The sequence below is a fragment of the Stenella coeruleoalba genome, assembly GCF_951394435.1.
Source record: "Stenella coeruleoalba genome assembly, chromosome: 19".
NCBI classification, from domain to species: Eukaryota; Metazoa; Chordata; class Mammalia; order Artiodactyla; family Delphinidae; genus Stenella; species Stenella coeruleoalba.
In genome coordinates this window covers 1954240-1981763 of record NC_137165.1, presented here as the reverse complement: position 1 = coordinate 1981763, position 27524 = coordinate 1954240, and the positions used below count along the sequence as shown (strand labels likewise).

At 63.2% G+C, this 27524-nt stretch overlaps 2 protein-coding genes across 4 annotated transcripts in view; one reads left to right on the top strand and one right to left on the bottom strand.

The window, feature by feature from the left end:
* SLC5A10 (solute carrier family 5 member 10) overlaps positions 1-27524 on the bottom strand; it is a 55111-nt gene that overhangs the window by 14095 nt on the left and 13492 nt on the right. For all 3 annotated transcript variants that reach the window (XM_079905742.1, XM_079905743.1, XM_079905744.1), the window contains one exon: positions 24782-24917. In XM_079905742.1, coding sequence (XP_079761868.1) covers positions 24782-24917 — 136 coding nt within the window. The remainder of the gene's footprint in view (positions 1-24781; positions 24918-27524) is intronic.
* On the top strand, positions 918-24577 carry FAM83G (family with sequence similarity 83 member G). The gene is made up of 4 exons (XM_079905745.1): positions 918-1521; positions 15256-15423; positions 22277-22401; positions 23080-24577. Exons 1-4 carry the CDS (start codon positions 1000-1002, stop codon positions 24374-24376), a joined length of 2112 nt encoding a protein of 703 aa, XP_079761871.1. The 5' UTR covers positions 918-999; the 3' UTR covers positions 24377-24577.

Genomic DNA, 27524 nt, shown 5'->3' with positions numbered 1-27524 from the left:
GGCTCCCAGCCCGGTCCCGACCCTACTTCCGCAACTGGACAGCTGAGCATCTGCATGGACTTCCGTCCCACCTGGGAAACTGGACACAGGGTGGGACCAGGGTTACCAACAGGCTGGGGGCTGGGTGTGCTAAGGCCGTTGACTGCTGTGTGTCCTCAGGAAGAACACTGCCCCTGTCTGGGCTGCAATGTTCCAGGAGCTCTTGGACTTGGGTCCCTGAGCTGTTCAGAGTTCGGCTACCTGGGGCTGGTGGCAGCGGAGGAGACAGACACACACCGCCCAACGTCTGTGTCCGTCGCGGGTAGGGGTGAATCGGTTTCCGGCTCCGCCCCCGGTCTCATGTCACCGCAGGTGGCGGCAGCGGGGTGGGCGAGGCGGCACTGAGTCACAGGCCGCCTGTGCACCCGCTCCGCCCGGTAAGCGAGACCTGGGCCGCGCCCCCGACCTCGGGCCCCCCGGCGACCCGCCCGCCGGCGCGCTGCCCCGAGCCTCCTCCGCACAGGCCCCTCGGGCTGCCGATCGCGGGCCCGGGGGCTTTCGAGACCCCATCCCATTCCGGAAGCCCTCGGGATGCGGGGCGCCGCCGAGCAGGGCCAGAGGTCGTCGGAGAGCGGACGACCTCCTGCCCCTCTAGGAAACTTCTGGGAAGTCCCCTTCCTGGCCTAGTTCCCCCCAGAGGTCGCCCTGGACCTCTGGCAGCTCCAGAAATCCTCTGGGACGCCGGCCCCCGTCCCCGGCAGGTTCCGGCACCCGGGGCGGGAGGCGTGCCGCCCACACACACCCCCCGCCGGCCCCTCCTCCGCGCGGCCGCCCCTCCGCGGCCCCGCCTGCGCTCTGACCCGACCCTGCGGCCCGCCCCTCCCGCAGGTTCCCGGGGGCAGAGGATCGGCGGCGGCGGCGGCGGTGGCGGAGAGACGCCCCAGAACGCGCTGCGCCAGGCCGGCGACCGGGCTCCAGACCTGCTGAGCGTGCGTCCAGCCCGCGGCAGAGGCTCCCGCCATGGCCTTCTCCCAGGTGCAGTGCTTGGACGACAGCCACGTCAACTGGCGCTCCAGCGAGGCCAAACCCGAGTTCTTCTACAGCGAGGGGCAGCGGCTGGCGCTGGAGGCCCTGGTGGCCCGCGGCCCCGACGCCTTCTATGAGGTGCTGAAGCGGGAGAACATCCGCGACTTCCTCTCGGAGCTGGAGCTCAGGCGCATCGTGGAGACCATTGAGGTGTATGACCCCGGCTCCGAGGACCCCCGGGCCAGCGGCCAGCCCCGGGGGCCCGAGGACGGCGAGCTCGGTGACGGCGAGGAGGGCAGCGGGGAAGAGGGGGCCCGCACCGAGGCCGAGACGCTGCCCTCGCTGGAGTACTGGCCCCAGAAGTCTGACCGCTCCATCCCAAAGCTGGACCTGGGCTGGCCGGACACCATCGCCTACCGGGGTGTGACCCGGGCCAGCGTCTACATGCAGCCCCCCATCGACGGGCAGGCCCACATCAAGGAGGTGGTGCGCAAGATGGTCAGCCAGGCCCAGAAGGTGAGCCAGCGCGAGTCCCCGGAGAGGACGCGGCAGCCTCGCCGGCGCCGAGCACACTCTCACTCAGAGCCCAGCCTGGTCTGTTGGCTGCCTCCCCTCCTGCCTTCACGGGGCTCCTTGGTTTCTTTGCAGAGGGGTAGGGCCCCTGGGTCCTCTGAAAGGTGACAGCGGCCGCCCCATCTCAAAGGGCCTTTGTGCATTGTTGGGGGCTGTTGCTGACTTCCCCAGACCTGGCGAGCAGGTTCCCCGGACGAAGGTGCTGCGATGGGGTGGGGCAGGGAAGATTACGCGGCTTTCTCTTACTGCCCCTCGGGATGGCTCTGATTCACACCTGAGAAGCAGGAGGCTCCCAGGCCCACGCGCCTACATGCCGGGAGCTTTCTGGCTGTGCTTTTGTGGGGTGGCGGAGAGAGGCTGGGGCGGGAGGTAGGCACGGAGACTAAGAGGTAGTCTGAGTCCGTCTGAGGCTGGCTTGGAGATCCAAGTCCAAGCGTGCCTGCTTCCTGGCCACGCTGGGTGACCCTCCCTGAGCCTCTCGGTGAGCTTTGCAATGGCAGATTCCAGGCTGGGATGTGAGGGATGGCGATGGTGCGGACCTCAGGGGTGGGAGCGGAGCGCGTCCAGATGAGGGTCGTCTGCCTGGACTGGAGGAACCTCAAGCGTTGTCCGGACCTCCCCTGGAGCGACCCCTGCCGAGCTGTGCAGTGTGCCGGCACACTGCCACGCGTTCTGAGAAGGGGTCTCGCCCCTGGCAGCCAGCCAGGCCTCGGCTGGTGAGCCGGTGCTCCTTCACGCTTCCGTGGTTTCAGAGCACGTTCTGAGATGACTGATAAGGCCTGCCTCGTGAGCTGTGCTGAGGACGCTTCTGAAGCCAGGTCTGGGCTCAGGAGAGAGCACTGAGTGCGCAGCAGTTCTGTCCTGGCCTTGGTTTGTGGGACGAGGTATTTCTGGCAGAGTTTAACACTTTCAGTCTTCTGGGTCTGCTCAAGACCCAAACGGTGGCTTTGGGGACCGTCCTGGAGGACAGACAGGGGCCAGGGGAGCTCTTGGGCACAGAGAACAGAAGTGGGTAGGAGCTGACAAGGTGGCCATGGCTTAAGTTTCCAGAAGGGTGGAGTCCCGTCCCCTGAAGGGCCTGGCCGGGTCGGACAGCCTGTGTTGGGGAGCCTGGCCCTTGGCCTGGTCCCAGGCAGCTCTGGGGCTTCGGGTTTCTGGTCTGTGAAATGGAGGTGGCGAGGATGAAAGCTGTGAGGACGGAGTCCGGTGACTGAGTGAGAAAGAGGTGGAGGAAGGGGGGAGGGGCCTTCACCATTTTCAGGCTGAATAACCCACACCACTCCTGCTGTGGGGTAGGAGGGCGCTGCTGACGTGGGCGCCTGGCTGGAGGTCATGGGACCCAGTCCCCCGGGAGGGCCTGTTGGGATCCCATTACCCAGCCTCCTCTCCCTTTTTAAAACTGGGGAAGTTGAGGCCCTGGGTGGGGACTTGACCTGCGGTGCCCGGGCTCCTCCCCGCCCCCCAAGGCCCTGCTCCCCACCAGGAGTAGGACAGAGGCAGATCCCAGATCCCAGACGGCACAGGAACAGCTGGAGAGTCTAATCTCCCCCAGACAGAAAGACAGACGGCCTGGCCCAGTGATGGGGCCAGATGGGGGAGCCTGGGGCCATGCTGGGCACCGGGGCCTCCTCCCTACGTCTCTCGTCTCTATGGCCGGAGCTGAGACCCAGCCACCCCATGCAGTCCCATGCCCCCCCGTAACTTAATATGCTCCCCACAAAAGCCCCCCAAGATTATCGGCATCACCTGTGTAAGGTGACAGCCAGGAGGAAGTCCATCCCAGGTCTGAACCCCGGTCTGTGTGGTCCCAGTTGGTGCTGTCCTGCAGCCCCCAACAGGTGGGACAGGTGGGCATTGCCCCCTGCTTTCATCCCTCCTAGAGGGAGGCTCACTGATACCACCCCTGCCCCCACGCTCAGACAGCAGGGAGCCACAGGCCCAACAGGAGGGGCCTCAGAGGCCAAGTGCCTCCTCTCAGACGGGGACACCAAGGGCGGAGGACGGGCATTTGTTCACATCTGTCCCCTGCTTTCCAGCCTGCATCTTCCCTGCCATGTCCACCCTGGGGCCCGTGGCCGGTGTGGGGTGTGTGTACGGGCTGCCCTGATAACCGGAGGTGCTGTTTATTGAGTGCCGGGCACTATACAATCTCGTGTAGCGCCATCTGTTCCATTTTTAAGATGTAGTAACTGAGGCCGCACTGGTTAACCCCTGCCAAGGCCACCTGGTTAGCTCTTGGGTGGAGGAGTGGGGAGGGACCAGACCTGTGTTGTCCTCAGACTCCAGGACAGGTCCCCTGCCTGTCCTGCCCTGGCCTTGGCAGGACGCAGTGAGAGGCAGGGCAGGGAGGGGCAGCTCATCCAAGCTGCCTGCAACCCTCCCATCTCCCCTGCTCTGGCGCTTCCCAGGCTCCCAGGGGCCGGGCTGTGACGCTGATGGATGCTGACAGGGTGTTTTGCCTGGGCTGCCTGCCTGTCTGCCGGGAGCTCTCCCTACCTTCTCTCTCCCCGTGAATCACCTCTTTTCCCCTCTCCCCCGCATCCTCCTCTCACCCCCAGTACCAATGCAGGGACAGTGGCCTCTCTCCCCCACTGGGATGGGGATCCCGCTGTCCAGCTGCCTGGACAAGATGCTGGCCCCCTGCCCACCAGGGCGCCTGGGCTGGAACTGGTGGTGCTGAGTCAGGGCGGCCCAGCCCACTGCCTCCTCAGCCTGGCCTGTCATCAGCACAGCGGGCCGACCCTGGGGCAGGGAAGTGACACAGCACACAGTCAGCCCGTCCCCGCCGGAAGCGGCTGTGTTCCCGTCAAGGCTAACGCTGAGTCCCCCCATTTCCCAGGAGATTACACTGGAACTAATGGGCCACAGTGCCAGGAGCCAGGGGTGCTGGGGTCAGGTCCCTGCTCTGCCTCCACCGCTGTGTGACCTGGCACGAGCCCCAGTCATCCCATCTGTAAAATGGGTATAGGCATTGACGCCTCTTAAGGATCCCTTCAGCTCTGACACCCTGCTGCCCTGTCCTTCTGGACTCCTCTGGGACGAAGACCAGTGGGCCCAGGGTCTGACTCCACCGGCTGGGTGGCCCTGAGCAGGCCCCAGAGATGGAAGGTCATCTGCTTGCCCCTCCCCCAGCCCCCGGGAGCCAGTGATTTATCCAGGGAAAAACCTGCCGTGGGGTTCCAACTGCATACCAGAGGCCGGGCCTGTAGCATCACGCCTAGGCTGCTGCAGCCTCTGCAAGAGAGGGGTGAGGCTGGACTGGGTTGGGCTGGGACTGGGGAGGGCCTGCCTCGGCCAAGAAAGGGGGTAGATGCTCTAGCAAGCTGTTCATCCAGGAGATGCTAAGCACCGCTCCACCCCCCCCAGGACCCCTTCACCAGGGACCCCAGGGGCAGGGGTGGGTCGTGTGCGCGTGAGGAACCTGGGGGAGCACGAAGGAGAGTGAGTGGTGGAGGCTGGACCAGAACCCGGAGCTCGTGCCTGCCAGGCCAGGGGCATTAAGCTTCTTGCCCAGGGCCACACAGCAGGAAGGGACTGGAAGCAGGTGCCACAATGCCCGCCTGACCCCACGTCTCTCCTGTCAGGCCCCTGCCTTCCCACACTGCAGTCCTGGCTCACGGCTTGGCCCCAGGAGAAGAAAAGCACTTAATGAGGCACTTATGAAATCCCAGCTGCACATCAGGTGCTGAGCAGGTACTTTATCTGCCTGGATCCTCCCAGCTCCATGGCGTCAGCTATCGTCCCTTCCGTGCAGATGAGGAAACTGAGGCTTAGAGGGGCTCACACAGGGCAGGTAACTTGTCGCCGAGCCGGTCCCTGGAGGAGCTGGCCCAGAGCCCAGCTCTGAGGTCAGTGAGCCCCCGTTTCTCTGGAGAAGCAGCGTCTTGGATGTTGTTTCGAGCCCTGCCCCTCTTGGGAGCCGTGGAGCCTTGCTGCGGGCCCCCAGCTTGACTCAGGGCAGTAAAAGCATTTTCACGAGGCTCCTAGACTCTGGGCTCCGGCAGGGGCAGAAGTCTGACCACACCAAGACCTGGTGAGCACAGGGTCATGGGGGGCCAAGGCCCCTGGGACCAGGAGGGGGGCTCTTGCTGTCCCCAAGCAGGCGGTACCAGCACAGCCTCGACGCCCTGAGAGGCCCCAGGGGCGGCCCAGTGGATTGTTCCCAGGGACACACTGGAGCCCAGAGGGGCAGCGCCCACGCAGCCTCATGCAGTGGGTCTGGGGAGCACTTCCCAGCCCGGGGCCCCACCTGCCAGGTGGCGAACCATCTGATAACATAATCCCGGGGGTCGGCCTCCCGTCCTCTCCAAAGGCTTCCTACCAGCGGTGTTTGCGTCTTAAAATTGAGTCTGGGGAGTCAGAAGCGGCTCTGCCAGCAAGGAGGGCTGGCAACTCTGGGCTGGGTGCACGCCAGGCTCCTGGGGCGCCCAGGCGGTAGCCCCACCCCGGCCGGCACTGCCCTCCCTCCCAAGACCCCGGGAGGCAGGGCCTGTCGTCACACTCACATCACAGATGATGATACCAAGGTTCAAAGTGCGCCAGGGCCTGCTGAAGGTCACACCAGTCTTGGGTGGCAGGTCTAGACTGAGCTCCTGGTCTCCTTGGTCCGGCAGGCTCGCCCTGCAGCCGAGGGTCCTCCCCCTGGACCAGCAGAGGCGGGCAGTCCTCTCAGAGGCCCCTGGTTCACCCGGCCCCTTGCCGCATGACCTTGGGCCTCACATTCTTCATTTGTAAAATGGGGTCGGGCACTTGTCTTAATTAAGGCAGTAACAGTCATGAGAATGCTCAGCGCGGGGGCAGGACTGCGCCCTATTGGGACCACGCCCCACGTCCAGGCAGGCCCAGCCGGTGGGCCGCACCAGCCTTCTTCGTGAGGCCCCGGTGATCCCCAGGCTCACGCCCTTCCCATATTAAATGCCACGTGAGGCAGTGGTGGGAAGACAGTCTTTCTCGTATCACAGGACCCCGGCCACGTTGCCCAAGTTAGCCACTCCGCCTCTCTGACCTTCCGTCCTGTCCTCCTCAGTGCCAACACCTGCCCCGAAGTAGCGGCGAGATTGACATGGAAAAAAAGCTTGGTGTCTGGCACGGATTCAGTTCTCTTCCCTCTGTCCCCATCCACGGCCCCTCTGGGAGCAGTCTGGCTGGAGAAGTGGTGAGCCCCCCATCCTGGAGGGTTCAAGCAGGGGCTCAGGAGAACGCAGCAGAGAGCACGTGGGGCTCCAGTGACCCAGGAGCCTCTGCCCTGCCGGGCTGGCTCTGTGACCTCAGGCAAGTCCTCTCCAGGCCGGTCCCTGGGGCTGTAGGGTGCTCCGTGACCCCACAGCGTCCGTTGCTCTTGGATCCTGGAGAAGCTGAGCTTTTAAACATCTTCGAATTTGTGACTCTACGATTTTCCAGTTTGAAAATCCTTGGCTCGTGCCATCCTCTGAGACTGTGGGCTGGGCTGGATCCTGCGCCCGGAAGCTTGGAGGACTCCGAGGCCCCAGGGGGCTGGCAGGAAGCGGGAGGGGCTTCTCCTCTGGTCTCCTCTGCCGGGCACAGCCCTGGTCAGCTGACCCCATGCTCTGCAGCCTCTGGTCTCTGCAGCATTCCTGAGCTGTGGTGAGGAGGCTGACGTGTCTGGGGAAGGCCAGAGACTCGCCCCTGGGCTGGGTGGGACGCGCTTGCCCTTCTTGACCCCTTGCCGCTGCAGCTCCTTTAACTGGCCTTAATGAGGCTCCTGTCTTAGTGCAGAGGGAAGGTGCCAGAGCTGATAACCGTCAGAGGGGTGGGACTACAGGTCTTCCAATCTAACTCCCCCGTGACTGAGGAGAAGGGAGGTGCTTTGCCACAGACCCCACCCGCCCCGCCCCGTAAGGTGGGGCAGAGCCCCAGGCACTGACTCTCCGGGCAGTGCTGATGGCCAGGGCTTAGTTTCAGGAACCAGGATGGCCTCTGGGAGGTGGTGGGTGGAGTCACAGCTAGAACCCCCTCCAAGAGAGGAGCCCAGGAACAGGAAGCCTCTGCCACCAGCTGATTGTGTGGCTCTGGGACGGTGACTGCCCCCCACCCCCACCGCCCCGGGAGAAGGGACAGCTGTACCAGCGTTAGCAAGCTGGTCCTGGCTTGGGTCGGCATTGTTACCACATACACAGACTCCCTCCCCATCTACCCAGGAGGCCTCCTCCCCAGGCCGTTCAGGTCCTGCGAGCACCAGGGTGGGGTGGGGAGTGGGGCCATGTCTCAGTGTGGGAAACTGAGGCACAGCAGCCAGGTCTGCCCAGCCCTGCTGCTGGAGGAGGGGGCTGGGGGCAGGAGGGGTGCTCTCCCCGTCTCCGCTGCACACCCCAGTGAGCGAGGGGCAGCCTGAGCCTCGCTGCACCCTGGGGGCACGTGCAGCCCCTGGGGCCTCAGCCCCTCTGTCTGTGCAGGTCGGCCTGTGTAAATTCTCTCAGCATTCGTGTCCCTGAGGAAGTCCTTATTTCCGTCTTTGGTTTTGAAAGCTGTTTTCGCTGGGTACGGAATTCTGGGACTGGGTAGGGAATTCTGGGTTGTTTCTCCGTTTAGTTGCTCCGGTGTCCTCCGGCTTGTGTTGACTCTGAGACATCTGTTTATCTTTGGTCCTCAGTATTCGATGATCTTTTCCCTTCTGGCTGCTTTTAAGATTTTCTCTTTGCCACTGATTTTAAGTGATGTGATTATGATGTGCCGTGGTCTGTTTCTTCACGTCTCCTCTGCTTGGAATTCATCGAACGTCCTGGGCTTGGGGATGAATAGCTTCCATCAAATGTGGAAATGTTATGGCCATTTGTTTCAAATGCTTTTCTGTCCCCTCTCCCCCACCCTCTGCCTCGGGACCTCCTGAGACTCCAGTTACACATGCTCTAGACCTGTGAAGTTGACCCAGGTTCACTGATGCTCTGGTCTCGGTTGTTCAGTCTTTTTTTCTCTGTGTTCTACTGATAGGTCTTCAGGTTCACTAATCTTTTCTTCTGAAGAAGAAAAGCAGTGTCTAATCTGCTATTAATTAAAAGCAGTGTCTAATCTGCTATAAAAAGAAGAAGAAAAGCAGTGTCTAATCTGCTATTAATCCCATCCAATGTATTTGTCATCTTAAATGCTGAATTGTTTCACTTCTTGAGTTTCAATTTGGTGTTTGTTTTAAAAAACCTTCCATGTCTCTAAGTAACTTTTTGAACATACAGAATACAGTTAACTGTTTACCCATCTTTGTCTGCCAGTTCTAACATCTGTATCCATTCTGGGTCCACTTTGGTAGACTTTTTTCCTCTTGTGGATCATTGTTTTCCTGTTTCTTTGTGTGTCTGGTAATTTTTGATTGGATACCAGACGTGATGAAAATTTTATGTTGTGGGAGTTTTGTTTTTTCCTTTAAACGTTTTGGAGCTTTGCTCTGGGATGCGGTTCTTGGAAACAATGTAACACTTTTGAGGCTTGCTGTTAAGCTTTTTTTACTTTTTGCGGTACATGGGCCTCTCACTGTTGTGGCCTCTCCCGTTGCGGAGCACAGGCTCCGGACGCACAGGCTCAGCGGCCATGGCTCACGGGCCCAGCCACTCCCCAGCATGTGGGATCTTCCCGGACCGGGGCACGAACCCGTGTCCCCTGCATCGGCAGGCGGACTCTCAATGACTGCACCACCAGGGAAGCCCTGTTAAGCTTTATTAGGTGGGACCAAAGCATATTTGGTCCAGGGTAGGAGTCGGCAAATTATGGACCAAATCTGGCCTATGCCTGCTTTTGTAAATAATGGAACGGAGATGTATACATTTGTTTATTAGCTGTCTGTGGCTGTTTTCAGAGTTGAGAGGTGTGTCAGAGACACGTGGCCTGCAAAGCCTGAGACATTTGCTATATGGTCTTTATAGAAAAAGCTCACTGGCCCCTGGTCCAGGGCCTGTTTGCCCACCAGGTAGGTCGTATCCTTCTGAGAATCCTCCCGTGTGCCCTGAGTGTCAGAGGGGCCTGCGCTCTGGCTGTGGGGACGTAAATGACTCCTGGTCCTGTGTGAGCACCGGCCGTTGTTCCAGCTGCTCCCTTCCAGCGGGCCTGTCCCAGCCTCGGTGGCTTCTTCCTGTTCGTGTGCTCCTCGGTCTCCAGCTGAAGCCTCAAGAGGCAGCTCCCTGCAGGTCTCTGGCCTTCGCTCTGTGCAGCCCTTTCCTCTCCTCTGTCCTGAAAATTCTGGCTGCCAGGCTCTGAGCAGACTTCGTCTCCTCAACTCAGGGAGCCCACTGGACTCGGCCGTGGCCTGGAGGTGGCTGGGGCGGTCCTACAGCTGACCTCGCTCGTCTCCCTTCTGCCAGGGGTCATTGCACTTGCTGTGTTGCCTGTCGGCCATGGCTTCATAGGTTCTGCCTGGTGTTTATTGCTAAGGCAGGTGGGTAAGTGTAGGCTCCGTTACTCCGTCGTGGCTGGAAGTGGAATCCCAGGTCTTGAAGGCACTGTCCCCACCTTAGGACAGTGTGCAGCATGCCCTATGTGTTCCTGTGCGTCACTGCCCTCCAGCTGGCACAGAGGGAAGCAGGAGACGCTGAGGTCATGACCCCCGGCCTGTCCACCCCGAGGGCACTGTGGGTCAGTGAGGAGGCAGGAGAGCCACCGTGGCCGTCTGCTGAGCGCGGCTCCCGGGCCCGAGCGGCTTCCCAGGAGGACAGTCTGGAGCCCATGGTGCCACCGTCCTGCGTCCATCTGAGCCTTAGGGTCAGACAGACCCAGAGATGCGGACCCACTTCCTGCTTTTCCAGGTGGTGAAAGTGGCCCAGTGAGTGCCAGGGACTTGCCTGCTGTGCAGTGTGTCTGCGGCTCCCTCTGGGCCTCCTGCAGGCATCTCCGTGGCCTTGGAGGGTGGGGCAGGCAGGACAGGTACAGAGGGAAACTGCCCGCGCCGACCTGGGTCTCAGGGTCCGGGCCTCAGGGAGGCGGCGTGCCACTCGGTGGGTCGCTGCCGTTTCTCCAGAAACACAGACGTGGCACTTGCTCGTGGCAGCATTTGAGTCAGGGCTTGGAGGACGGGAAGGAGTTACTGGCTTGGAGGAGGAGAGGGAGGCGCCCGGCCAGGAGGACTGTGTGTGCGGCTGCGGCGGGGTGTGGGGTGTGTAGGGAGGGCCCGTAGGGTCAGAGCCCCTGTGGGGTCAGGGCCACCGGGGAGAGATGCTGCTGCAGATGCTGGGCCCGTGGCCAGTGGTCTTCCAGCTGCGTGCAGACCCCTGGCCACCTCACCCCTGCGCCTTGTCCTCCAGCCCTGCTCTACCCACTGGTCCTGTGAGCATGTCTCCGCTCCAAGACGGATTCTGTGGTCATGGGGGAGCGGTGCCTCTAAGGCGGCTGTAGGGGCGCCGGGAGCCTCAGGCTGAGTGTCAGCCTGGCGAGGCGGGAGCCCCGGGTTGGTGGTGCGGAGGGAGGTGGGGCGTGGTGGTCAGAACTGCCTCTCCCAGACCCCTAGACACAGCCAGACAGGCTGTGCGGGGCACCCGGGCAGGACACACGGACTCAGGGCTTCCTTGGCAGGGACAGCCTTGGGTATCACATCCACCTTCCTCCCCATTTCACAGATGAGGAAACTGAGACCCAGAGAGGATGCAGCTCACCCAAAGCTAGACCCCAGCCTGGACCCCGGAGCTCCAGCTCCGTCCTTGCCTGGGCCCCGGGGAGGATGGGGGCGCCCTGACCCCTCCACCAGCACCAGCAGCGGGGGTTACAGGGCTTCAGGCTGTGTCTGCCGGGGCGGCAGCCACAGGTGGGGGGTTGCTGCCCCGTGCGCTGGACCCCCCAGGAAGCACCTGGGCGATGGAGGTGCTCGTGGCGGGGCATCACCATGAGTCCGTCACCTGGGGCCGGCCCCTCCCCCCTCTGGCCAGCGTCTGCGTCTCTCACGGGGTGGGGTGTCCACCATCCCAAGGAGATTTGGGGGATTCTGGAACCGTCAGTGGGAGGATCGGTGGGAGGACGCAAGGAGGCCGCAGAGCAGCCCCGGCTGCACAGAGCGAGGCGGGGGTTCGGGACCCACGCGGGAGGCAGGGTGCAGAGGCCGCGGAGCTGTTGGTGGGGGGTGGGGAAGGGAAAGGGAGGCGTGGGCGCCGCTGGAGGGTCACGTTTTGAGCACACCCCCAAGAGACACACGGGGAGGGCCCCGGGTCTGAGGCACGTCGAGCTCAGTGCCGATGCCAGTCCCTGCCTGGGCCCCTCTGCTCTGGCGCCACCCGGCCCCGCGCTGTCGGCCCCTCCCGGCACGGCCGCCCTCCCACAGCCCCACCACCCTGCTGCTCTGTGCGGTTAGAACCAGGAGGGTTGTGGTGGCCGTGTGGCCCCTCCTGGTTCTGTGGCTGCACCTCTGAGAGGGCTTTCACGTCAGGCACGCACAGGGACCACTGGACTCCCTCCTTCCCTTGGGAACCGGGCTGGGGGGCTGGTGCCGCGACGCCGGGCCTGGAGTTCGGGACACACACCTGCCTGCCGTCCCGCCCCTGGGAAGCGGGCACATGGTCTGGGCGCTCACACGGGCGAGCCTCGGGCTGCCCGCCTCGTGCCCGCTGCGGTCTCCTGACCCACGTGGAGTGGGGACATCCCCAGATGCCAGCCTCCCTGCCGTCTTTCCCGCAGTCTTGGCCCTGGCCTTGCCCGGGGCCTCCGCGGGATACGTGTGGGCTGGCGTTGTCCTCCGGGCGGGACTAGTGTCTGTGCTCAAGCCGCGGATGTGTGAGCTGGACAGAACACAGGAGTGGGCCAGGCGGACACCCCATTTGGCAGATGGGGAAAGTGAGGGTCTAGGAGGGGCTGTGGCTTCCCCCAGGCCCAGCCATCTGGCACATTCTGAGTTGACAAGCACTCCCGAGGCCGCCTTAGGCCGGGCCGCGTGCCGGGCCAGGGTGGGGCGCTGTCTTTGAGGACCTTGCGGAGCCACGGGTGAGCCGGGCCACCCAAACAGGTAATTAGGCAAGGGAGTGAATCCCTCCGTGCCTCAGTTTCCTCGTCTGTAAAATGGGAGTAATAACCGGTGCCTCGTGGCGTTTTTAGGACTCGACGCAGTAGCGGTTGTCAGGCGCAAGGCTCTGTGGGCAGGGCGCAGGGCCCTGGGACTGGACGCGGTAGCGGTTGTCAGGCGCAAAGCTCTGTGGGCAGGGCGCAGGGCCTGGGTTCTAGTCTGGACTGGACGCGGTAGCAGTTGTCAGGCGCAAGGCTCTGCGGGCCGGGCGCAGGGCCCTGGGTTCTAGTCTGGACTGGACGCGGTAGCGGTTGTCAGGCGGAAGCTCTGTGGGCAGGGCGCAGGGCCTGGGTTCTAGTCTGGACTGGACGCGGTAGCGGTTGTCAGGCGGAAGCTCTGCGGGCCGGACGCAGGGCCCTGGGTTCTAGTCTGGAGTCTCTGGCCCTGGGGACGGGCACGCAGGGCTCGAGGCCTCTGAGAGACCCTGTGGCCCCCGTGGACAAGCCGCGGGGGCCCCCCTGGGAGCACCAAGCCCCCTCCTGCCCCAGCTCAGCTGGCACCTGTACAAGCCCTCCTTTGACCCTCAGCACCGAGCCCAATGCCTGCGACCCTGTGGGGCTCCACTGTGGGGGGCAGGCCCCGGCAGTCCCAGCCCGACAGCAGGCGGCCTGGGCTGGGCACCCTGCCTGCCTGGGCGCCGCAGGGAAGGCTCACATGGGGCGGGTCTCGCTGGGGCACGTCCCCCAGCCCGGGCCCAGGGCAAGTCCCCGTCTGCCACGCTGGGCAGAGCCTGGAACCGGGCCTGCTCCCAGGAGAATTGTGTCGGCCGAGCCGTCTCCAGGCTGGCACGTGAGGCTGTGGCCTGCGGGAGGGCTGGAGTGGCTGTAGGCCTGTGAGGTCCAGACAAGAGGGTCCCTGCTGTAACCCCTCCCCCACCTCGGGGTCCCATCACCCTCGACCGGTGGAGCCCAAGGGCGTTGTGAGCCCACCAGCTCTGATACCGTGTCTCATCTGTCCTCTCGTCCACCCCCTCAAGCAAGCTCTGGCCTTTGCACACGTCCTGGGACATGGAGCTCACTTCCTCTCAAGACCCGGCCGATTTGGGGTCAGAGAGCATACCGCCCCCCGCCGCCGGTGCTGCCGTCCACCTCCCTGCGGCCCCTGTGCCACTGCAGGCCCTGCACAGACTATACCTGCTCCCCCTGCCCTGCCTGAAACATCCCTCAGAGACTCAGACAGCGAGCTATTTTTCCCCAGGGGTCAGAGAAGACCCTGGGCCTCAGCACTGGGGAGTCCTGGCTGGTCCCACGTGAGAAAGTTGGGCCTGGAAAAGCTAGGTGTCGCTCAGGGTCACACAGAGACCCCGTCCGTGGAGGGCAGGGCAGGGAGGAGCCCCCAGAAGTACCGGCTTTGGTGCCAGGTGTGTGACGAGCGTCGGCAGGGGCCCGGGGCCCAGGGGGAGCCCAGAGGGGCCTGCAGGGGCCAGCTGGGTGAGCTCACGGGAGTGTGTAGGCACGTCCCTGGCAAGCCCCAGGCCACCCGCCAGGTCACACTCCTAGCAGGGGTGGGGGTAACCCTGGCCCCCTGGCGGGCCTGGGTGGGTTCTAGCCTGAGTGTCCCCAGCTTGCTTTGTGGCCCAGCGCATGACCCCTACCCGCCTCTCTGGGTAGGGCTCCTCTAGGGGGTTCTCAGACCCAGGATGGGGCCCTGGCGCCGGCTCTGGCGGGTGGGAGGGCTGGACGTCTGTTCGGGTCAGCAGCGTTGGGCCCTGGTCTGCTGTGTTCCCCTTTGCTGCCCAGTGGGACGGGGAGGGGAGGGGAGAAGCGAGACTGAGGGCCAGGGCCTGCCGGCCACTGAGCCCGCTGGCTACCACGCCCCCTGGCCTTGGGCTACGTGTGCCCCTTCCCTCCTCGTGCCTTGGCTCAGGCCAGGGCCCTTGCCTGCCAGGCCTGGGCATATCACCACCCGTGCTGGGCAGTGGCTGGGCTGGGCTGGGGTAGATGTACTCTGATCTCTGGGGCCCCACCCTGAGCCAATCCACAGGCTGAGGGCAGCCGTTGTGGCCCAGGTGTGGTCAGATGACAAGAAGAGCACATGTAGTGGTCTGGGGTGTGTCCAAACCAGAAGGAGAGGTGGCAGCGAGGGAGCCTGTCCAGGGACCCAGGGTGACCTCGGTGGGCGGCCCCAGCTTCTACCTTCCTCCCTGCCCTGGACACATCTGCTCCATCTCAGCATCCTGGGGTAGCAGGCGGAGGGCATGGTGCGGCCTGCCCGGCTCGGGAATGCAACCCAGGAATAAACAGGGCGCCTGGACAAGCCCTGAGCCCCGGCAGAGGCGAGGGCCGCCCGGGGGCTGGGGGTGGGGGCAGGCGCTCAAATCTCAGGACGCGCACCCTTCCCACTCCTCCCGTGCTCCTGCTGCAGCTTCCCCTACGCATTCCTCGCCTGGGTTTTGTTTTCTGTGGTCTTGTGTTACGGAAACAGCAGCCCGCGAACCGTGCCCCTCTCCATTCCCTGCCCCCGGAGAGTGCAGCCTGCGCCACCCACTGGGCATCTCGTACCCTGAGCGTCGATCCTACGCCTGCAGCTTCAGGGCCAGGAGAGCCGGCGCTTCCCAGTCCCGAGGCTGCAGGGAGCAGGGCCAGGGTGGGCACCAAGAGGGTGGTGGGCGCAGGAGGGCCAGGCGTCCTGGCGAGGCATCTGTCTCCCCGGCCGCGTGCCCTGACAGCCCCGGTCTCCCTTCCTGCTCACAGGTGATCGCTGTGGTCATGGACATGTTCACCGATGTGGACATCTTCAAGGATCTGCTGGATGCCAGCTTCAAGAGGAAGGTGGCCGTGTACATCATCGTGGACGAGAGTAACGTCAAGTACTTCCTGCACATGTGTGAGCGGGCCCGCATGCACCTGGGGCACCTCAAGGTGAGCCGGCTCCTCATTCAGTCGGTTCACAAACACTTGGAGCACTGCCTTGTCGGTCCGGATCCGGGAACCTAGAGTTCAGTGTCCTAGAGCCGCCCACCGAGTGGTCACGCGGCCTCTGCTTCAGTATCAGGGGACAGGACACTGCCTGTGACCAGGTGCTGAAGCCCACGTGAGGTGCTCCCTCACAGGTGTTTCCGAGCAGCCCGTGCCGCAGTGGTTCTGTCTTTGCTCACCTCCAGTGACAGGGTGCTCACCCCCCTGGCTCTGGCAGCAGGCCCCAGCTGGACAGCTCCAACTCCCAGGAAGTCCTTTCTTGGTTTTAAACCAAAATCTGTTTCTGTAAAATGTCCACGCACGGGCTTTAGGATCCGGCTCCAACAGAGGAAGCTCCCTTGGGCTGAGTTCAGGGAGGGCTTCTTTGGTGGCTGCAGAGTTGAAATGGACTTGAGGAGTGAGCAGACTAGAAAAGGCCTTCCAGGGAGGGACACTGGGGACAGAGGTGGAGTTGTCAGGTCGGGCCTGGGTTCTCAGCATTGCTTTGCTGTGTGTCCTAGAGCACGTCACCTCCCCTCTCTGGACTCCGGGATCTCACTGGTCCAACAGAGGGGCTGATGACCCGTGTGACTGGGCTCTTCTGCTCAGACACCCTGGCATCTGGTGCCTTGCTTGGGAGTGGAGGGAGCCCTCCTTCCGCCCAGCCATTGCTTGCTACCTACTGTGTGCAGCTCGCGCCCCGGAGCACAGATCAGTATGCGTAACGACAGTTAATACTTCCACAGCTCCCGTCCCAGGCACGTGACATGGTTAACTTAGGTACCCTCACGGCAGCCGGTGGGAGGAGGCAGCTGTCCCACTTTACAGATCAGAGGTGTCACTTAACGTTAGTAAGCGAAGGATAAGGGGGGTGGGGGCCAGCACCGAGCCCTCGGGCTGAGCACAGGTCAGAATTCCTCGGGGCAACGCCAGGCTGGTTGATTAACAAGGGGCTGGGCTCCCGGGCCTGTCAGTTGTCGGCATTGTCAAGTGATGCCCAGCCCAGCTGAGACCCTTCCAGTGGGTGTGAGCTCTCTGGGCTGCGAGTCTCTGGCTGTTGGGACATGTTTATGTGGCCTCTCTGGTGGGTTGACCCCAGCCCTGTGCTCACCCGCTGTGCTGCCCTGCCTGCCGTGTAACTAGCACCGAGAGCCAGCTCCCGGGGGAGACGGCTCAGGCCGGGAGGCCCGGAGTGTGGAAGAGGCGTCTTTTCAAAGGTGACTGCAGGGGCCTCAGCCGTGCGGGCAGCAGATCACAGAAACTCAGGGCTCTCCCTCCAGCCCTCTGCTGTGCTCAGGAAGAGGCTGACGGGCCCACTCCCCCGAGCCCCTGCCCCACGCCCAGTGGGGACCCTGCACACCTCGCGTCCCTCTGCCCTCAGGCATCCCCCCGCATGCGGACAAAGAGGCAGGGAGGGGGCTTGTCTGTGCTGAGCGGGGATCCAAACCCTGCGTGGCCGCCCCAGAGGCCTCTTCTTAGTGGGGAAACCCTAGATGCCAGGCTCCTGGGAGGGTCTGGAGCTCCAGGGAAGGGGGGCAAGAGGGGCAGGCCATCCAGACCAGGTTTCCAGACCAGGAAAACCGAGGCCTGAGGGAGCCTGTGCCTTGCCCTGAGGCATTCCACCAAGTCGGGGCTGAACCTAAAGGCCAGTGATGGGAAGCTGGCACAGACGCGGCCACACACCCTTGGTGCCCAGTGTCCCCGGCTGAGGCCGCATCTAACAGCGGGGCCGCCCTGGTGCTGCCCGCACAGGCTTCCTGGCTGCCAACCCCGACGCCGGGCCTACCTCGTTGAGCCTCCAGGGCTTTGTGACCACAAGGACGCCTCACCAGGTTGTTTGAGGATGAAAGCAGAGGAGACAGTGGCTGTAAAAGTGCTCTGAGCTAAGGAGAGGCACACGGTTGCAGCAGTAACAGGAGTTATAAACGCCGGCCCTGGGCGGAGGGCGGAGGGCGGAGGGCTTGAGATGAGGCCACAGCTCGGGGCACGGAGGGGGTCTCTGGCCCAGCCTGCCCTTCTCGCCACCTCCCTGCTCTGGGGAAGGTGGCAGGTCCGCAGGGTGACGTGCCCAGGAGCCGGATGCTGTGGGACGGCCAGGCGTCTTCTTGGGAAGGAATGTGTGACCCTGGCCACCTCATTCTCGCCTCCGAGCCCGCCCACTCCCAGCCTGGGCAGGTGGCCAGAGGCTCCTGTGGGCCCAGTCCTGGCCAAGTGTCACCTTGTCTAGAGCCTGCCTCCCTGCCTGCAGGCAGGCTGGGCCCAGACCTGTCTCGGGAGCACTTCCTTTGCTGGTAATCCCTGGCCCCACCCTCGGCGTCCGCTGCCCCTGCCCAGCTCTGCAGCGACCTGCCTTCAGGTCATGTGGGCCCAGGGTGTAGGTTGTGCCTGGTGGGGTCACACTTGTGACCAAGGGGGTGCTGGGCGCTAGGAGCCAGGCCTCGGCCCCAGCTCTGCCCCTGCACTGTAACCTTAGGCAGAGACACTGAGGTTCTGGGCCTCAGCCTTCTTGTCTGAAAAATGGGAATATCGTCATTTATTCGGCAGGGCTGCCGTGAAGAGTCAAGGAGGCCACGTGGGGGCAGGGCACTCGGTCACGAACTCCCTTCCTATCTGCGGGTGGGGCAGCTGCGGCCCCTCCCGTGAACCCCCAGCTCTGGTCTGAGTGCCAGGGGGCTTCCCTTCCCTCTCTGAGCAGTGGTCTGGCTGGGGACCCCCCCCAGTCTCCCCCTCCGGGCAGCCCCCCAGCCTGAACCCCTGAGCTCACACAACACATTCTGGAAACAGCTGCAGTATCGCTTGGGTCCCCTCCCAGTTTCCAGGTGAGGCGGGAGGACAGAACCTCCCTGACGCGAGGTTCCCAGCTGTCCCGAGCGTCCCCACCCGCCGGCTCAGCTGGGCCCCGACTCCCCCAGGCAGGGAACATGGGAACGAGTGCCCATACTACACGTGGGAACGGGCCTTGAGAAGACGACCCAACCCTCTCATCGCAGGGCCCGGGGCAGGCCACACCTGGGGGTGATGCCCAGGGCCGGTGGGAGGCAGGCCTCGAGGCTCACAGCCTAGCACGGGACCGGAGCTGTGAGATGCCTGGCTGATCCGAAAAGCTAGTCTGCTTTGTGTAGCTGAACTGGAAAAACCAGCAGCCACTTGGGCGAAGGCTGGACCCATTTCTGATGAACAAAGAATCCCCAGGCAGTGTGGTCACGGGAAGGCGCTGGGTGAGGGTTCCGGCTCACGCTAGACAGGCCAGCACTGGCTCCGATCTGGTGCCCGGGCCTCCTCCTCTCCCGACCTGCCTTCTCTGAGCCTGGCCTGGCTCTGGAATGGACTCAGGGCACTGCCTCTCAACGTTTGGCAACGTCCAGAGGTGTTTTTAATGGCCGTGGCATCTGGTGGGTGGCGGCCAGGGATGCTGTTCGACGGCCTACAATGCACAGGACAGCCGCTAACAGAGAACCACCTGGCCCAGAACGTCACAGAGCCAAGCGGCCTGGCCCAGGGGGAGAGCCAGGAGCCCCCAAGCCCTGCCCTGCCCCCTGCCCCCAAGGCTGCTTCCCATCTCAGCTTCACAACAGCCCGGGGGAGGCCAGGGTGAGTATTGGTCTCCCTACCCCATTACAGAGAGTGAAACAGGCCCTTTAGAAGAGAGCAGAGGTTGGCTGGCACACGGAGACATGGCTCTCTGTCCCTGACCTGGCCTGATCTTGCTGTCACCGCTCAGGCCTGCTCAGGATGGTCTCTGGGCCTCCCCACTCCCCCTCCGGCCCAGAAGGTGCGAGCAGACCCCTGGAGGGTGAAAGGGCCACCAGGGTGCAGCTGCGGGCTGTCCTCAGTCCCAAGGGGCCGGACCCTGTCCACTGGGAGGCCCTGGGGCAGGTCACTCCTCTCCCCGAGCCGCCTGGCCATTGCATACGGCCGACAAGCCTGGCCTCCCTGAGCCTGAGTCCACACCATTCCAGATGTTCTCCTGTCCTCAGTGTCGGTCCCTCACTGGTCCCCCACCAGCCCCCCGAGAGGCAGGGATCACACCCCCGTCCCACTGCACGGCACAGCCCCCTCGTCCCCTCTAGTTTAGGGAGCAGCCACTGAGTGCTGGGCCCCTTCCCGGCCCCTCCCCTGATGCACTGAGTCTTCACAGCAGCCCTGAAGCCGGGGGTGGGCAGGCCCATTTCACAGACGAGAACCCCGAGGCGTGAGGAGGCCAGGTTGCGTTCGTTTGCGCCAGGACTGGAGCCTTGTTTGACCAGAGCTCGAGAGCGACCCACCTGCTCCAGTAGGAGCCTGGGCTTGTCCCCCCGGCTCCCACCAGCCCCGTGTGAGCACAGGAGGCCCCGTGGAGGTGTGGGGTGTGGTGCTGAGGCTAACCCCGCCCTCGTGCCCAGCACGGCCTGCCCTGTACATGCTTGGGGCAGATGCAGCTCTGCCATCCTCCCCGGACGTCCCCTCAGGGGCGATCACTGCGGCCCTCACATGTGAGGAAATGAGGCTCCAGAGGGTCTGGGGACTCGCCCAGGGCACCCCACTCGTCCTCCCCCTGCCTGCCACGTGCTCTGCTAGGGGCGTTCCAGGCTCAGAGACAATGCGGCTTTGTGGGATCCTCCAACTCTGCTCGCCCGAGCCCTGGCTCCTGAGACGTTACCTCATCTGGGCCAGGCCCCACGGGGCGGTGTCACCCAGGAATAAACAGAAGCTGCAGAGCTGGGCTGCCGTTGGGCACAGGTGACAGGGGAAGGCCTCCCAGGATCTCTGCTCAGGCTTCCGGCCCCCAAGCGTGCTGCGCGTTCAGTACAGTCACAGACACTAATTGCCCTGGGCCGCAGCCAGCTTCCTGCTGTGCAGGCTGTGTGCAGACGGGCAGCCGGGGGAAGGGCGGGCAGGGGAGCCAGCCTGGGAGCAGAGGCGTATCTGCCTTCTGGGCCGGGCCCCACGGCCAGGCGGGCATCCATGGGACCTGCCCCTCACCCTCTGTGGGTACTGCCCTGAGGCTGCCCCGGCGGAAAGGTCCGGGACCTGTCACAGGCGGGACAGGCGCAGGAGCACCGAGGGCTGTGGGCTGGAGCGGAGATGGCCTCCAGTTCTCTCTTTTCTCCCCTCTGCCCCTGCCCAGACTCACATCCCTCAGGTGCAGAAGCCCCTCCTGTCCTCTTCCTCTGCTCCCTGTGTGTTTCATGCACATTCCCCGCTGGACGCCGGGACTGGACGGCTCTGACCCCTCACTCCCTGCTCTAAGCCCTCTGTGGCTCCCTACTGCCCCCGGGCCCCACCAGGCCCCTCAGCGGCCGTAGGGTCTTTCCTCGGCATCTGTCTGGGCCCGCTCTGCTGGCTCCTTTGTCCGCCCCCCTCCCCCAAAATCCTCCCATGTCTGAATCAGGCCTTTGTAGTCCTGGGTCTGGGGTGCTGCGTCCTCTTCCCACCCGGCCCGCTCTTCCTTGTCTTTCACACGTCAGCCCAGACGCCAGCCTTCCCGGGAGGCGCCCCACAGCTGGGGTCGTTACTTATCTGCTTCCCCCTCTCCTCCAACGAGGGATCTGTGTCACAGTCATGTCTGTGTCTGCGCTGGGGACCTCGGCAGGGGTCAGTGAACGAGTTAATAAGCTGGGGCCGGTGAGTGGGTGAGGGTCAGGGTTAGGGGATGTCGCAGAAGATGTAACAGACCAGCACCCCCCGCAGGCACAGACCGCTCTGAAGGGACTGAGGCTCCCGTCACCGGGGCCTACAAGGGGTTTCTGTCCTGGGCATGCGTCAGATCACTGGGGCTTATGTTAAAAACGGAATTCCTGACCCCAGTCCCCCCGAGTCGAACCTGGGGCAGCTGCGAGCCTGCGTTTCTAACACACTGCCTGGGCGATGCTTGCACCCCCGAGCCCAAGTCTGCTTCCTGCCCTGAGGTCTACGTTGGGGTGCCCTCAGCCGTCCCCTTGACTCTTGGGGGTCAGCCAGGCTTGCCCCGCCCATCCTGGGGTCCCTCCACCACAGGCTTTTCCCACCTGCCCCTCCCTTGGAACGAGCAGCTCTCCTGATGAAAGGGGAGCCAGCCCCTGGCCCACACACACCCACAGGCTTGCGCAGAGGGAGAGCCCTGATGCCCAGAGAAAGGCAGGAGGGGCCCAGCCTTGACACGGGCCATGCTGGGTGTGCGTATGACGCCTGGGAGACCCCCCCCACCCCGGCTCTCGGCTCCCCTGCCGTGGTTTCTCAGGGCCTTTCTAGCCTGCTCCTGAGCCGACGGCGCCAGCACAGGGAGGAGGGATGTGGCCATTCCCTGAGCTGCCCCTGGGTCCCAGGCAGGGGTCTGGCCCACGGGGAAGTAGGGGAGTTTGCCGGCATCCCTGCCCACAGTGCGCAGGGCTTAGGGGGACAGAGAGACAGCAGTGCGGGGGAGACCGGGCGCGAGGCCCGGCTGGTCACCCGTCCTGGCAAGGCCACTGATCTGCCCAAGTGCAAGACCTAGATTCCCTCAGGGCAGCCCCTCCCCTTCCCGAGCTGCACAGCCCCCCTGCCATCAGGGGGACCTTCCTGAAATGTGTCTGCATCCCCCTCCTGCTCGGGACCCTGCAGCAGCATTCTCCAGGCTGGCCCGCACACGGGGCCTGTCCGGCTGGGCTGCCCTGTGGACCCCTTCAGGCCACACCGAGACCATCCTGCAGCCCTTCATCTCCAGCCCCTGCCCTCCTCCCACCCCTACCCACCTCAGCGCGTCCCCACATGCACCGCCCCTTTCCCCAGGCCCGTCGGCGATCCCCCGAATCCCTCCCTGAGCCTGGGCAGGGTGGTCAGTGCTGGGTCGTGTAACTCTGCCCCCTGTCTCCCAACACAGAATCTCAGGGTGCGGAGCAGCGGAGGGACCGAATTCTTCACGCGGTCGGCCACCAAGTTCAAGGGTGCCCTGGCCCAGAAGTTCATGTTCGTGGATGGAGACCGGGCCATCTGCGGCTCCTACAGGTGACTCTGGCTTTCTGGGGGCCAGGGGAGGGGCGGCTCCAGTTCCCAGCTGGTTTCTGCCCTTAATCCTGCCTTGTGACACCCCGGTTATTCCAGTTCACTGGTCCCCAGACTGCTGAGGTGTGAGTGGGGCTGGGCATGCCTGCACGCTGCCCACCCGTCTCGGAAGCAGGCAGAGCGACGCTTTTAGCCGTGAGACTGTTGTTCCTGCCTCGAGGTGTCAGCAGCCAGAGGTGGGCTGTGGGCCAGGCCGGCTGCGTCCTCCCAGGCCCACAGGGTGGTCACTCGGAGAGCTGCTCTCAGGGAGGGGCCCGGATGAGGACGGTGCGGTCTAGCTCTGCCAGCCCTGCCACGCAGGGGGCAGCAAGGCAGGGGCCATCCACGGCCACACGGGGTGGGCACAAGTCGCTGTGCCGACGACCCCCGCTGTCCAGGCTGCACACCCGCAAGGAGCTTGCCACACAGGCGCTGCCTGAGGTCCCACACCGGGCCTGACGCTGGGGCTCGGGCCCCGTCGGGCCCCGTCCTCTGCCCCTGCTCGCTTCTCTTTAATCCCTTCTGTGGCCACGGTCTGATGGACGCTGGCCTGTGCGTGCATGGGGGTGGGGGGCTGGGGGCTGCTCCCTCTTCCCGGGCCCTGGGCCCTGCGCCTGACCAGGCTGCCGCCCTTTGTTGCAGCTTCACGTGGTCGGCTGCAAGGACGGACAGGAACGTGATCTCCGTGCTGTCGGGCCAGGTGGTGGAGATATTCGACCGGCAGTTCCAGGAGCTGTACCTCACATCACACGGCGTCAGCCTCAAGGACATCCCCATGGAGAAGGAGCCCGAGCCCGAGCCCGTCGTGCTGCACTCTGTGGTCCCGCAGGTGCCCTCGGGCACCATGGCCAAGAAGCTTGTCAACCCCAAGTACGCGCTGGTCAAGGCCAAGAGTGCTGACGAGATCGCCAAGTTGTCCTCCGAGCAGCGGGAGGCCTCCAGGACCCTGGGGGTGCGGGGCACGGCCCTAGCCGAGCTGCCGGGAGACCTCCCCGAGCCGCCCCTGCCCATCCACCCGGGGCTGCTCAACCTGGAACGGGCCAACATGTTTGAATACCTGCCCACGTGGGTGGAGCCGGACCCGGAACCCGGCAGCGACATCCTAGGCTACATCAACATCATCGACCCCAACATCTGGAACCCCCAGCCCAGCCAGATGAACCGCATCAAGATCCAGGACACATCCCAGGCCAGGACCCAGCTGTGGAGGCAGAGCCAGGACTCCAGCCCCGCCCCCCAGCCCAGATCCCCCCAGGACGCGGTCCCAGCCGAGAACAGCCGCCCCCAGGGGGACACCGAGCCACGGCCTCCTGTGGCCAAGCCCCGCACAGTCCCGGTGGCAGACCTGCTTGCCCAGGAGGGCGGCGGTGTTGGCTGGGCCCTGGCAACCCCAGAGGGGCAGGCAGCCCACAACCGGACGGACCACGGGCTCCCCAGGACGGCAGGCCCAGGCCATGCCCCGCTTCAGTACCAGCTGTCTATGACCCAGGATGACCCCGACGGCGGGGGGCCGGTGGTCCCCAATGGGCTGGAGGGGGAGGAGGAGGAAGACGACGACGACTACGTGACCCTCAGTGACCAGGACAGCCTCTCAGGCAGCTCTGGCCGTGGCCCTGGCCCCGAGCGGCCCTCGGTGGTCTCCTCATCTGTGTCAGATGAGTGTTCTGAGGTGATGGAGCGCTCGGCCGCCCTCCGGAGCTGCCACTCAGAGCAGGTGGCCAACGGGTCAGCCCAGCCCCCCCGCCAACGTCTGAGCACTCCCCACATGACCCGTGGGACCTTTGGTGGACCCCTGGGTGGCTCCTCGTGGGCCCAGGGTCAGGAGAGAGAAGAGGCAGGCGCTCTGAGGATGCAGGCCCCACACCTGGCAGACAAGGAGGCACAGGTGGGTCGGGGCCCCTGCGCACCGGGGTCCTGGGAGCCCCTCCCCCACGCGTGAGCACCCAAAGGCGCCGTCTGCTGGGCAGCCGCCTCCCCAGGTCATTACCCAGCATCCCATAAAGGCAACCTGAGCCAGCTACCAGGATCCGAAAGGAAACACACCACACACCCAGAGGTTTCAGGGGTGTGGTGTTATGTGGGTGGTCTGCTCCCTAGTTTGTGGATGAGGAGATGGCGGCGGCACAGAGATGTTCCGTCACACCCTGAGATCACACAGCAGGAGGTAGTCTTTGCCCGGACCTTATGTCAAGCCATCTCCGTGTCGATCCCTTTGACTGTGGCCCTGGGGACCACTCCCCTCCCCGCTCCCCCAGGCCGGGAAACACCTTGCCTCTGTCCTTGACCTCTCCTCCTGGTGACCTCTGCACCCTGCAGCCAGCCCAGCCCCCAGGGCCCGTCCTACCTGGGAACAGCACACGGCTGATCATGCCCGGCATGATGATCAGGCCCATGGGCAGCATCTTGAGGTAGCTGGCCAGGATGGAGCCCCCCTTGGCGTGGTTCAGGTCCCGGGCGGACAGTGAGCGCTGCACGATGACCTGGGGGCAGGGGGAGGCAGTGAGCCCCAGCCTCCTCGGGATTTCTCGCCCGTGGGCCTCAGGGAGTGTGTGAGATAGGTGCTGTCCCACTAGCCCGAGACCGGCCTGAGACAACCGCGCCCACCCTAACACCCAACAGCATCCCTGCCAGTTGTCTGAGCACCTGGGGCCAAGGTTCTCTCCGGGGACTCAGTCTCCCTAGCTGTCGAGGAGGGAAGGTGTTGGTCCTGAGCAGCCTGTCACCCTGGCAGTTGTCAGGGCGGGAGAAGACCCTGGGTGGGTAGGTTATCAGGGACACCCCCCCCACCTCCTGCACCCTCATGAGAGGCTGGCAGGCTCATGCACGTGCCAAGAGCAGACGCTGGTTCCAACTGTGTCGTGTCCCTGGCAGAGGTCTGGGGCTTTAGGACCTGGGTTTGGGGAAGCTTGCATTTCAGTAATGGAAGGAGCTAGAAGCTGCAGCATGAGGGCAACTCTTCATGTAGCCTCAGGCAGCTCCTGCCTGGGCCTCTGCTTCCAGATCTGCAGAATGGGAGGGGGGTAGTTGGAACTGATGGCATCTGAGATCCCTTCCAGTTCTGACACCAAAAAAAGAATGTGGGACTTTAAACAGCTTTACTGAGACGTGATTCACACACAGTTCAGCCACATAAAGTGTACACCTCCATGGTTTTTAGTATGTTCACAGAGTTGTGCAGTCTATAACTTTGAAATACAAGTATTTTTCCTTCGGTGTTCTGCAGTTTAAATCACCTCCTGCAACCCAGAAGTAGGAATTCTTTGTGATTTTAAGTTATTTTCCAAACACGCAGGTTTGACAGGTAGCTCCTAGCATCTCCCTCTAGACACAGCTCTTGGTGAAGCATTAATTCCAGGGTGCCAGGGCAGGGCAAGCTCTGAAACAGATTTTTCTCTGGTAGATCAGGCAGGGATGGGGTCATTTTCAAAGCTCTCAGGGTGCAGCCCACTGAATCCACTAGAATATTCCTTGGTGTCCATTGGGAGACTCCACCCTCCCCGGCTCATCCTCCAGCACCTTTTCATCAACGGGAGAAAATAACCTGGGTTTACATCAAAGCAAAGGGGCTCCAGGGCATTCTGGGAAATAGTGGCTTGTAGCCTGTTCTCCATCAGAGGACCCCAGATGCTTTCTCTGTGTGGTCTTTTCCATCTTTTCCCAAGGTCTTACCTGGCTGAAGATAGTCAGTACTTAATAGTCGTGGACCTAGTGGGCCATGCTCGATCTAATGTCTGACGCCTAGGGAACAGTTAACATCCAACGGAACAAATGCAGACTCATCATGTCAGGCGTAGGAGTGGAAACAGCCTTTGTTTTAGGAGGAACCTGTTTCCACCACTGTACTCGAACTCCCTCCACTTTCACAAAAGTGGTTTTTGTAAAGGCCCAAAATTGCGTGTGTCCATCTCAGAGGCCCCTTAGTGCTCATTTGTGTTTAGGGTCCTTAAGAGAAACTGTCGTGTGTTTCTTCAGAGGCCCATCTAAGTGTCTCAGAGAAAATGAGATGAAAATCGTACTCCTGTAAAGGAGCTCTGGATCAGAGGTGATTATCCCTCAAGATTTAGGCTTCTGAGCAGTTTGTCATATTCACCTCAAGGTCCAGAAGCGAAGGCATGCCCTTGGAGGTGTGCTCACTCGCACTTACTGTGGAGCGCAGTCCCACAGAGGCTGAACAGCACTTGGATGTTGGCTGGACCGCGTCTAAAAATAGAACTCTGGGACTTCCCTGGCAGTTCAGTGGTTAGGACTCTGTGCTTTCCCTGCCGAGGGCGTGGGTTCAATCCCTGGTCGGGGAACTAAGATCCCACAAGCCCCGTGATGCAGCCCAGGGGAAAAAAAAAAAAAAAAGAACTCTGACCTGCCCGGGAAGCCACCCCGTTACGTACAATAAACAGCTCTCAGAGCCACGCAGGAAGGCCGACGGTTATCTCCAGTAACCGCTGAGGAGGCTGCACGATGACTGCTCTAACAGTTAGCCCCAGGTGGCCAGGACCTAATCAGTAACCGACAGCATCTCTAACTTTTGTCCCCTGGTCGCTTCCTACCCGCACCAATCACAGGGTCGCCCCACCTCCCGTGTCCCCGGGCCGCGGCCTCCCATCAGGGCCTCCCATCAGGACCTCTGCAGAACTCCCTGGCTCATCTGCCTGCCTTTCAGCCTCTGCCAAATGTGAGGGACGGAAGCTGCCTCCCGTTTGCTGTAGCTCAAAATAAACTGCCTTTGCTTTTCTTAATGAAAAAAAAAAAAAAATGACAGGGTGCCCGGGCTGGCGGCGTGGGGTCTGCAGGGCAAGCTGATTCCAGTCCTGCCTCTCCGCCAGCTCCTGTGACGTGCCGTAAGTCCTTTCCTCGCTTGGGGCCTCAGTCTCCCCGTCTAGACAGCTTCTCTGTAGACCCTTCCCCTGTGATGTCCTGTGATTACAAGAGCCCAGGGCCGCGCTCCCCGCGGGAGAGAAGAGTTTCCCTAAATCCCTGCGTGTCTTCCCTTATTTTGCTCCGTGCTCTTGGCGGCCAGCCCCGGGAGGTGGGCGGGACAGCCGTGGTCGCCCCATTCTACAGCTGGAGAAGCTGAGGCTCGGTGCCCCAGC

What these genes read in the sequence shown, in the direction of transcription:
- FAM83G (XM_079905745.1), top strand. Translation starts at nt 1,000, where the DNA reads ATGGCCTTCTCCCAGGTGCAGTGCTTGGACGACAGCCACGTCAACTGG. An exon ending in TGGTCAGCCAGGCCCAGAAG is followed by an intron (nt 1,522 to 15,255) that starts GTGAGCCAGCGC and finishes TCCTGCTCACAG; the next exon opens with GTGATCGCTGTGGTCATGGA. An exon ending in GCCATCTGCGGCTCCTACAG is followed by an intron (nt 22,402 to 23,079) that starts GTGACTCTGGCT and finishes CCTTTGTTGCAG; the next exon opens with CTTCACGTGGTCGGCTGCAA.